The 12274-nt window shown below is 35.6% G+C and overlaps 2 protein-coding genes across 2 annotated transcripts; one reads left to right on the forward strand and one right to left on the reverse strand.

Moving 5' to 3' along the window:
• Nucleotides 1-1760: 1760 nt before the first annotated feature.
• LOC100875767 (retinaldehyde-binding protein 1) lies at nt 1761-6338 on the reverse strand. Its single transcript, XM_003707753.3, has 5 exons — nt 5286-6338; nt 2858-3198; nt 2662-2790; nt 2249-2483; nt 1761-1984 (listed from the first exon to the last, which is right to left on the reverse strand). Exons 1-5 carry the CDS (start codon nt 5407-5409, stop codon nt 1950-1952), a joined length of 864 nt encoding a protein of 287 aa, XP_003707801.1. The 5' UTR covers nt 5410-6338; the 3' UTR covers nt 1761-1949.
• Nucleotides 6339-9689: 3351 nt separating this feature from the next.
• On the forward strand, nt 9690-12184 carry Tmem18 (transmembrane protein 18). The gene is made up of 5 exons (XM_003707754.3): nt 9690-10050; nt 10839-10956; nt 11020-11074; nt 11138-11231; nt 11319-12184. Exons 1-5 carry the CDS (start codon nt 9994-9996, stop codon nt 11454-11456), a joined length of 462 nt encoding a protein of 153 aa, XP_003707802.1. The 5' UTR covers nt 9690-9993; the 3' UTR covers nt 11457-12184.
• The last annotated feature ends 90 nt before the right edge of the window (nt 12185-12274 follow it).

Here is a 12274-nt window from a genome sequence, read left to right on the forward strand (position 1 = left end):
TAGAAATCGGCTGGGAAGCGAGTGCCCTGTTCCTCCCACTTTGTCGATGCTCGTGACCAGTGGGAAGGACACGGATTATCCATTGTCATTGTTTCAATGTTCGGTTCAATTACACCACCGTTATAATTCTATACAATTAAACTCTTCTCCGTGAACGATTAACTTCAAATACTTTTAATCAAAGTATCGAGCACATATTCTATTCTTTCGCTTCGGAGTTTAGATTTCGGAATCAATCTAATAAAAATAACGTTTAAGTAGGAATTAATGAAATGAACATAAGTTAAGTGAAAATGGCGAAGCAGTCTATAAGGCAGTCACCTAATAAAGAATACAACAGAAATAAATGAAAATGTGCGGTCTTCCAATTTCGTATTCTTAATGGCGATCAATACTGCTTTATAATCGTCGGAGAAATCGTTCGATACTTGAAATTCATATTTGTTTCATCGAATGCGATGAATAGGACCACTGAATACCTTATATAACTCTTAATTAATCATTTCCATCATAAAAATGATAATTTTTTAGTTATATTCTGCTTTCGGATGCCTGTCCTTCGTTCTAATTAAAGAAAAATAAATAATTCAAGTGTACCACGTGCTACTTAAAAACGCTTTATTTCAATGAAATCCAAACACAATAATAAAAAATATAAACAACAATAAATTAATACACTAATCATTTATACATATAACTGTAACATATTTTTTTTCTGAACATGTTAAAATATCTAAAACCTGTAAATTGAATAAGGCTGTGCAAAAATAAATTGCCCAAAAGCTACTAATTAAACAAGATAATACAAAAAGAAACTGATAAATCACAATCTGTAAAGATTAAAATTATAATTGATTCGAGATTTAAAAGTTATTAGCTTGTTCAACACACCTCAGGCATCTTATAAAGAAAATAATATTGTTAATCATGCAAATGATAGAAACCTGACAAGATTATATAAAAGTAGATTAATGAAGTGAAATATGCAAAAATTTAAATTGATAATAGCATAGAATATAAATTTGTAATGTCGGAGACTAATGTTTCTGTAATGATATTTGAATTTGCATGGAATTGAAAGATTCTCGACAAAATAATCGCATGATTCCCGGAAGTTACGTTTCACGGTATTTTTCTTAGATGCATGCACGATTATGGTTACGACATGTACATATACGACAAAAGCAGAGAAAGTCCACGAAATGGATTTTAGGGCGTGAAAGTTTGACGATTAGGAAAGTCACTGACTAACGACTGCTTCTATTGTTCTACACCTCGAATGTACAATTTTTTTAATATACAAAGTGTTCTAGATTTCCCTCGCATTTTATACATTACGTTTTGAAAATTTGTAACATTTAAATTTTGTACATTTCAGAACTAAGCATGAAAGCGAACTGAAATATTACATGCATTATAAGTGGCAAAAGATTAATTAGGACCGCATTACTGCACTGCACACGAATAATAGCTTTAACTTATCGTTTACCGTTCTAACGATCCATCTAAAACTGGAATATTTTCTCCTTTCTATTTATCCGAAGTTACCATTTATTTCCCTACTTTCACGCATTTTAGTTCCATTTGCTCAGTGCTGCTCAACGAACATTCTACCTGTCCTAATTTTTCCCTTTTACACGTAACGGCCATTGAATGTACTCGGATATTACGGTCACTAAATCATTTTAATGCACAAAATTAGTATATCCGTGAAAAGGTGAACACGGAGGAGGTGATCGATGCAAGTGGAGGCGAAACGATTTTTGTGAAAACCATTTATAAGATACAGAATGATTAACGTATGATACAAAAGTATTACAAATAATCACAAGAATGAGTAGGAGAGAATACAACGATTCGTGAAGTACTTAATAGTATTTTGTACAAGGCTGCGTGTGATCACAATGGGACAATTGCAGAATAATTTGAGTGTTCCGGATTGTCCTGATTTATTGATTCTTGCGGAATCCGTACGAATTCCATTCTGAAAAAATAAAAAACCGTTTATACGACTGAATTAATCGTTTATAAATCACACTGTTAATCAAGGAAACAATATTCAAACGTTTCTCGAAGTTTCCTGTATTTTTGCAACGTTGCTTACATCACGGTAAATATACGTTTCGTAACCCATAATATTTGCAAATATACATATGTGATCAGAAACAGGTGTATACGTTCTTATTCATATCAGTGTTGTCTACTTCAAGATATTTTATATTGCTTCATAAGAGTTTATTTTCGTTACCTTTAATTTTGTCTTCGTGTTGGAGCAAAGTCGGATACCAATTGGCGCTAGTGTAATCGATTTCTGGCAAATTACCGCCATAATTCTTGGGCAAGTGACTCGGCGGAATATGTTGATGAAGAGACGACATTTTGCTACCGTGGAAGAACATGCGACTCTTCAACTTTTCCTTCACGAGCGGCTTGAACATCTGCCACACCATGTTGAAGAGGAACGGTTGCTTCACAATGTGAACCTGCAAACAATCAAATTTGTAAACGGTGTTTCACTTGATCAGCACTTTATATATTTTTCTCTAGGTCAGGTTGCGTAACAGAATTCAACGCATCGAATTTAATTTGGGAAACGCAGTTAATTGTTATGGAAATTATTGGTAATATGTTGAGATATTAAGAACCGCGAAACAGACGAACCTCTTTCAAACGCAGAGGCATGGCGTCCTGTATGAAAGTCAGCAGCTTCATGTTGAACGATGGCGTGAGACCCATCACTTGCTTCATGGACAAACCTTCGTAATCCATCACCACCACGGTTCCATATATCTAGAAATCACAATTTGTAATACATCTCTTCGAAAGGGAATCCTGCAATTTATGTTCCTGAAGTTACCTGAGTTTCCGGCTCCTGCATGGCGAGTTCGTGAACTAAGTAGAGCAACCGAAGTATCTGGTCGGCGCTGACTTTGGCTGGATCCCAGGTCTTTCCGCAATTAACCATCAACACCCTTCGACCCTTGTGATCTGTTCCTTTCAGCACGTTCACTACGTTGTTCTCCAAAATGGCGACCTTCTCGTCCTCCGGCATCAAGTTGTCGAAGAGGGACGCGTTCTTCTCTTTGAACTCGGCGACTCTCTTCATCAACTCGTACGCGCTCTTCGCGTAAAATTTGCATGGTCGAAGGAAAATTAATAGGAAGTCGTCGTCTATTTTGAAATAGATCGTCTTGTCATCTGCAAAACGAAATTAATTTGACAATTAAATTTATGATTTTTTACTCTTCTCGAAAATTACCTTCTAAAAATGGGATCAGGGTCAGAGACTCGAAAACATGACGCGATAGTCATCGAATAATGCAGCATCGGATTACAAAGGTGACGCATAAATATGTGATCAGAATACATAAACCTTACAAATCAATTGTTATCGATACATATTTACCTCCTACAATAATATCTATTGTATATATAACAGACATAAACCTTTAATGCTCTAATGAACCGCGATCGATTGAAATCATCAATTTTGTATGTTCATGGTTATACCTGGAATCGAAAACGTCATTCGAGCAACTATATCGTTATTTATTCAATTTAAGTCAATTTCCTGCCATTGTTTCGTGACGAAATAAAAATTTGAGACTAATAGTAAGGTCGTTGAATCTTATAATTAGACGTGGTTAATTTTTGATACGTTCATTATGGTACAGAATTAGATTCCATATGTTAAAAGGGAATTTTCACTAATCGGCTCTTTGAATAATCAATAAAATAATGAAGAATTTATAAGATTTATTCGAGTAAGGATTGAAATGTAATGGAAGAGTAAGGGCCTCTAGTGGCAAAACTGAAAAACATGACGATACTGCGGATGTACAAAGACAGCGCTTATTTCATACCTCGAAGAATTTGAAACTATATTTTTTGATGCACTGACAATCATCCAAACAGGAAGTTTTTTCGACTGTCTCTCGAGGAAACGAATTACAATCAAATATCGTGACTATCATTAAACTCTCAGACTGTACGATCTTCGTTTCAAACAGAGCGACAGTCACGGAAAATCTAAACCTCGCGTGTCAGCCAACAAAATGAGCGATTCTCCTTAACGAAATTGCCATAAATTTTAGTTGAGAATACGTACTTTAAAAACAGAGAAATAAAAACCTAGAATTTGGAAATTTTTTAGACTTGAAGGTCCACATAAAAAAGGTGATATAAGGAGAGTCTGCTGTACAAATCTGACACTTTGCATATGTAATAAAATTTTTCAGATATGGCATGGAATTTATGTGTTCGTATATCATGGATGCATAATTTAATAACATGAATACGCTACATAACATTTTTGTCTGATAAAGCATCAGCTTCCGAGCATTGACACGATCTGAAGCAGCTCGAAGTGCAGCAGAATGTAAACTCGGGGTCATGACAGTTCGTTCGATAATTTTATCGGTGCACCAACACCCCATTGGTGGATTCACCAAGTTTTCCTATCTCCTACACACATCATTGTAAACAACTTGTACATATGTAACCGCAAGATCAAGAATCGAATAAGTCCAACTGATAAGTCGATTCTATCTCAAATCCGGATTGATAAGAAATCGGACCTTGACTCCGAAGCGAAGCAACAATATATTCGAATAATTATAAATTCTGCGTTGCATTGATAATCAAAGGTATATAATCGAAAATTCCGTACATCTGTTATGAAGTCACAAATGAAAATGATAATTCAATAGATAATCACACTGATTGATTTTTTTAAAGATAATAAAAATTTCTCTTTTTGTATCAGAGATGCATCTAAAAATGCTGTCAGACACTGTCTTGTCACAGGTGCGAAAACGTGACGTTGAAATGCAATTAGCCGCAAGCTTAATGGCGATAAAACTCTGCTATTAATACTGCTATTGCTCGAAATAAAAACGCGATAAGGATTGATATCAAATTAACAGCGTCCGTTTACTTAATTTTCCTCCTTCTCTTCATTTTATGTTTTTATTCGTTTCTATGTACAATTTGTACAGGGTGCAAATTCTTTCATCCTAAATCTCTTCCAATCAAATAAAAAAAGAATTGTTTCATCTATAAATCAAGTAATGAAAACTAAAAGAGTGTGTCAATGCGTTAAGAAGTATTTTCCAGCTTTTTACGATAAAGTTGCAGAATTGAAAAATTGTCACAGAGGTCAACAGGTTAACGAGAAGGAAGATGACAAAATCGACTAGCAAAGTGGCGAGAAGATTTTTGAGTGAAGTCAAAAGAGATCACATCAACAATCTTCGGTAAAATTGTAAAAATAACGTAGAAGTCACCTTCCAGGTACTTCTTGAGGGCGGCGAGTGCCTCCTGCACGTTCTCCGGTGTTTCTCTGAGCTCCTTCTCGGCCAAGGCCTTGGCTTCCGGCCCAGGTGGTTGCGTACGAAGCTCGAACGACATTTTTCTCTTACACCGATTCACTATGTGGCGTCGACGAAACGATCCTCGCACCAGGATGACCACGATATATCTGTGACCCAGCCGGTGATATATCTCGCACGAGGAGAAGGAGGGCTTCTCTTGTCCACCATCTCGATCCAATCTTTGACCGCTCAAAGTCCACTTGTCGTCACAACGGTCCGATTCCGTGACTGCCGTTCCGCGTCCGCCGATTTCGTGCTCTATGTACACTGAATAACGATGAGACAATGCTCTGCGATAAATGTCGTCACCTGATAAAGGAACGTCCACGAGGCTCAAGCCGCTGATAAGCAACACCTCGCTTTCGATCCAACATTTTCCTCTACGGATTAAGTGTGTCCGCACCAAGGGTGCACGCGTCGGTTCTTCAAGTTCGAGGCGGGGGATGCTGTTTTACGCGTGGCTGCAAATTCGCTCACTCGATACCGGTTTGAGCAATGATTATGAAGAGAAGTTTGCCAGAGGTTAGTTGTCCAAAACTGGGGCAATACGGAGTCTTCAGATACTAACGTGGAGGAGCATTCAGCTTGGGAACTGTTGAAAATTTTATTGCAAATTATTGGTGCGAAAGCGAGAAATAGTCTTCAGCTTTGTATGAAGTACTGAGGAAACTGGGGAAGAATTTATTGGAAAGCTGCTGCAACGAAGGAAGTCTTGTTGGAAGTAATCGGGGCTTAAGATTGCGAACTTTTGTTTGTTCGAGTTCTGATGAGTCTTCAGCTTAGCAAGATATACTGGAAGAATATTGGAAATTAATTACAACGAAGAAAGCTGTATTGCAAAAATGGCCAAAGCTAGTAATAACTGTGTGAACATTAACTTTTTCAATCTTTTCCTTTTGGAAGAATCTTTTACATACTCTTCCTCGAATAGTGTGATAGTGAATGAAAGAGTTGATACAGTTTTAATCGAAGAAATACGGAGTTATGTACAGAGATAGTTCAATGGGTTCGCACATGGACACTTAATAGATTTTGTATCAACTGCAGAGGTATGTTTATAGATGACTTCATTTCATCTTAACAAAGTGAATAATTATTGCATGAATTATTAGGAGGACTCACTTATACAAAGAAAAATATATAGTGGATAATATACACATGATTAATGACGAAAGTAATTATTCTTTAACCTTGCATGGCCATTTAAAAATAAGCATGTTTTAACAAATTCGTATAAGTTAATACAAGTATCGGTAAATGAAGACTATGAAACACATTCAATAACTTATAAAATCAGATAACCGAAACTTCCTTAATTCTGAGTGTGGACGTTAACAGCACTACACACCCCTAACTGTAAAGCTCATTAATTAGGAAAACCAATGTATAAATATAACAAAGTTCTAACGAAACTAACAAAATCACGTTGTCGATTAGAAACCACGCGCCACATAGTGTAAACATTCGCTGATTGACATTCAAATCTCTAACCCGCCACTTTTTCCTGCGATTTATCTCTGGAGATGTTACATACTCTTGCAGGGGATAATCATTGACGAACATGAACACTTCAAAAGATTATGAAAAAATCTTGAATTAAGAAATTAGTTGTTTTGATAGATAAGAGAAGAGAAATATTTGTTTACCGCATATAGATAAGCTGTAATGCATAATTATATAACATTTTCTACTTATGTATTATCAATATCATTGACAATTTATTTTAAACGATGCAAAATGACAATTTTATCAAAACAAACGAGATTCAAGATTTTTCACGTGTACCTATTACCCAATCATTTTAATATGGATTTAGGTGATCTGTTCAAAAATTGTCATTCTTTATCACTCTAACACTTTCATTTCGAAGTTCCTAACATTTCCTGCAAAAAAGACTTGTGGAAATAATTTGTAATTGACAGTATTTTTTCTGATACTGTTGCAGCTGATAAGAAAAATATCGCGTCAGCTGTACGAACCTCGCTTCCTTGATCATTTTTATTTCTCGTGAATCGTTACTAAAACGAGAGACGCGTTTGCAACGAGATAACGACACGATTAAAGTCCGGCCAAAGTATCTCTTCTGCCATGATGTTGTTTCGATATCACTGTTCTTACCGACGAGTGACGAACAAAGCACCGATATGCAATTCTTCCTCAAGGTTAACAAAAGAAGACAGTACGAGCAAACACTTTGATGGTGCAATCGAAAGTGGCCACACAAAATTCGGTCGCTTTATCGTAGTTTCCTCTGATTAAAATTCGTATCGATCTGACCCTCGTATGAGGAAGCCGGGTCAAACATGACCTAGACCCGTGAGAAACATGCCATCACATTTTGACTGTTAAACAGCCAAGTTGTCAGCTAACGACCTCGAATGCTCTTTAAAATTTATACAAGAGAGTAGGACAAATTTTATATATACAATTACCGTCATTCTTTATTATTTCCTGCTTTATATTTAGGACCACAGTCCTAGCACCGTTAATAATTAACAATTTGTATCGCCATACATGGTCATGTGACGTACCACTAATTTCACGTATCATGTAAAATTTCTGTATGCATAAGTTATGAAGATTCTTTCTTCTTCTTCAATTTAACTAGCAAATTTTTTAACATCCTCCGTCATAGAATCATGCAGATGAAAAATGATACACAAAGTGTTAGAATCTTTTTAACGACATTGACAAATACAGAAAAAGGTTGTAACTAATGATGTATCAATAGAATAAAAGATCTTCTGCTTTTACGCTTACGCCATGTGCGAAAGCACGATAAAAACATTAATTACAGTAGTGATAAGAAATAATGAAAAAAATCTTTGAGCATTAAAGTACATTAGTATCGCTATCTAATTATATCATTAAATTAATTTGAATACATCATTTACGTAATAGCTAGTGTAACATTGCATCTTCCGGAAAACATAAAATCTGTGAAATGTACAATAATTTGTTAAAAAGTTATTAATTAAATAAGTTAACAATATTCAGGAAGCCGCATTTACGTATATTTTTTAAAAAATTTATATTGCGGCGGGGGCTAAAAAAATTTTTTTTCTAGTGGCGCCATCTCTCCGGCGAACGGGGTGAACTACACTCATTTCTGACACCTCCTTCGTTAGTTCTAATTTTCGCCACTACGCGGCGCTACTTGTAATATAGAGTTCCATTAGTACCTACGAATTTCTTCCCAAACGGTACCGGTGGCGCCACCTCGCGGTGGAAGATAGGAACTAACGAGGGAGGTGCTCCAGATGAGTGTAGTTCACTCTGTTCGTTGGACAGATGGCGCCACTAGTACCTTTTCCGAGCAGGCCCTAATTAAAATTCATTTTTTGGCCTTATTCAACGGTGTTATGCATCAAATTACTTGGGAAAGTAATACTAATTAGTTCTAGGATGTTCTAAATCTATTAACACCTCCAAGGAGTCAGTAAATACAAAAATACGTACATAGTTCCCATAGTACCTACAGCCTGTACTACCGATAGTACCGGAGAACATAAGATCTATTATATGTACAATAATTTGTTGAAAAGTTATTAATTAAATAAGTTAACAATATTCAGGAAGCCGCGTTCACGTATATTTTTTAAAAAATGTATATTACGGCGGGGCTACAAAAAATTTTCTAGTGGCGCCATCTCTCCGGCGAACGGGGTGAACTACAGCCATCTGTGGCACCTCCTTCGTTAGTTCGGCCATCTTGCACTAGGCGGCGCTACGACGCCAGTGGCGCCGCCTACTTTCGAATGGCGGAACTAACGAAGGAGGTACCTCAGATGGCTGTAGTTCACCCCGTTCGCCGGAGAGATGGCGCCACTAGTACGATTTTTTGATACTACGCGCCTAAATGCAAATTTTGAAAAACTGATAAGCCTAAAATTTTCAGAATAGTATTTCTTATATATTCGTCAACCAATAAATGTCCTATATTAAAAAAAAATATCATTTTTCCCATCGTTCGATGGGATTATGTGATTCTCGAAGCACCCATTGATCTGCGCAGTGAAAATGCAATTCAAGAATAACCTACTCACATTTTCCATGTCTTAATCACTTGATAGTAATAATTAAAAAAAAAACTACTCCGCTACCCTCTCAGTATAAGATATATGAATATTTTATTTATCATTAAACGATAGAAAACAATGCTGTCGATGATGGTACACATTTCCAATTAGGTCAACATAAAAATTTTTATCTCGCGTAATCTGCACTCATACCTTTTGATACCGATAGGATGTTGACAGCTACGGTAGCTAGTTCTAAGTGTAAAACATATTTGTAGATAGCGTTACCGGTTTGTGCAGCGAAACCGTATATCCTGACAGTCTAGTCCTATAAACCTCCATAAAGTTGTTGCGTATATGCGCACCGTAAGCAAGACAGAGAAAGCAAGAAGAAAAAAGGAAAAATCATTCTGCCGTGGTATTTGTTTTTCCCGAGTGTCGCCGTATTCGCGACGTTTATCTGCATTTGACGTTGTTCGTTCCTTTCGTCGACAGCGGTGTCGATTAAAAGGAGCTAACATAAGGGCGTTGTAGCCCGAATTTTGTTTTTCGCGGATGTACAGTTTTTTCGCGAACGGGCGGAGAATTACTACAGCGACACGATGTCGGATGACCAACCAAAGTCTCCGATCGACGGTATTCTGCCGTTCTTACAAAGCGTGAGTCCTACATCTTTATCATTTTTTCGCGTCGCTGCTATTTACTCTCACTATACGATTTTTTTGTTTGAATCATTCCCAGCGACGTTCCTTTATGCCGTTTCATCCTTGACCACTTTCGTTTTCGATGCAGCCGGCGATAAAGTGTCAGCGCGATTCATTGAATCACATGATACTTTCGTTGGCTCGCAATTTGATTATTTGGTTTTATCAAGCTAATGTGTTTGCTTCTGTGATGCGATCTTTGTAAACGTCCATACAAATTATCGAAATAACCAATATTTTCTCAACTGAGAATCTATTTTTGTATCGCGTATCACGTCCCGTTAATTCGTCCCACAGCTCACGCTTTTTTCGATGCTCGAAAGTTCCTTAGAAAGTAAATTGCAAAATTGAATATCTTCATTCTCGCTTCCGAACGCACGAAATCTTTTATTAAAACGCAATTTCCACTTCATTTATTATGTATTTATTGTTAATGTTATACGTACAATAATATATTTATAAATAAATTATTTTACTGTATTTTTATTCTATTTGAAATTTGAAGTATTTGTCATTTGATTCTTAATTAATCTACTACACCTGATAATATTATATCTTTCCAAGGTTTAATTAATTCTTTAGGAAATACAAAATCTTCACTAATTACTACTCATCTTACTGCACACTTTTTTCTAATAAGAAGTTTCGCATCATACTTGCATTAACCTTCACATGCAATATTCCTGTTCCATTACATAATGTCAAGACACTATTGTTTGAATTGGGATCATATTTTGTTATAGATTGAATGGAGGGATCCATGGCTTGCACTGTTACTGACTTTTCATGTTGCTGTTACAATGACTGCATTGATGACACGAAACCATGCCAATTTCCAAATTATGTTATTTCTAGCTTTGTGTAAGTATGCGCAAGCTGCAAGTGAATTGTCAACTGTTTAATATTGTTATTTTGATATTATAGTGCTCTTGGTATATTTCTCTGAAAGCATCAATGAAGTGGCTGCATCTAAGTGGATGTAAGTAATTCATCGTGCAAAATTATGTTATGAAGTACTCATGTATTTTTAAAATTTTTATAGGTTATTTTCAAGGCAACAGTATTTTGATTCTAATGGTCTCTTTATATCTGTAGTATTTTCTGTGCCTATTTTAATGAACTGTATGATAATGGTGGTAAGTACATTGAAGTTTCGATAAGCTACACAGTAAGTGTGTATTATAATGAATTGTTTGCTCTTCATATTTATATTATATCTATAGGCTAGTTGGCTTTATCAATCCAGTCAATTAATGACTAGCTTAAAAAGGGCCCAACTAAGGCAGCAAGCAAGAAATCGACAAATAGAAGATGAATCTACAAATGCAAATGGTACTGTTATAAGAGAGAAGCAGGATTGAACTTTCTAGTCAGATGACAAGAAGTGATAAATTGATCCATACATATGTATATTACTATTTCACAAGCAGTAGCTTGTTTTTTACCACGAATACAGTGGTGTATAATGGCATTACAAAATTCGGCAATTATTCAACATAGCATTTCTTAAAAAGCTACTGCCGACATAGCCATTGCTGTAATTCATATTGAAGTTGACTAGTTAAACTGTCGGTAGATTATGTTTCCAATTTTGTGCCGTGTCTACTATATAATTAGAACGTAAATTCGAAATTCACAAATCATATTTTTATTTATTAATAATCAATAATCTACTAAAATAGAAAACGGCACGTTGTATGAAAATGATGAAAAGTTACGAGAGGATATTGTTATCTTATATTAAGGTACATTCCGACAGTTTTCTTTTATGTTAATGTTGAGATATTAATTACGAATTCAAGTGTTCTTAAAGCCTCACCATTGTACTTATTATTGTAACGTTTATTGCTTATTATAAAGGTTGGAGGACAACGGCATAATTAGGTATTAACGGCTTTAGAATTATAATTATATATGCATGTATGTACGAAAGTGTGAATGAATATGTGGTATTTTGAAAAATGTGCTATCATCAAAAAGATGTATGCATTATAATCCAGTCAGATATCATTTTCAAATTGTATGTTGTGTAAATCGATAGTTTCTTGCCGTCATAACCTGTAATAATTAATAAATATTCTTCCTAAAATTGTATGCTTTTTTTATTCCCAATCCTCAAATTCGGATAAAAATTTCATCGAGGGCCAACGATCAAACCAATTAAGACCCTAATAAGATC

This window comes from Megachile rotundata, chromosome 11 (genome assembly GCF_050947335.1).
Source record: "Megachile rotundata isolate GNS110a chromosome 11, iyMegRotu1, whole genome shotgun sequence".
Classification (NCBI taxonomy): Eukaryota; Metazoa; Arthropoda; class Insecta; order Hymenoptera; family Megachilidae; genus Megachile; species Megachile rotundata.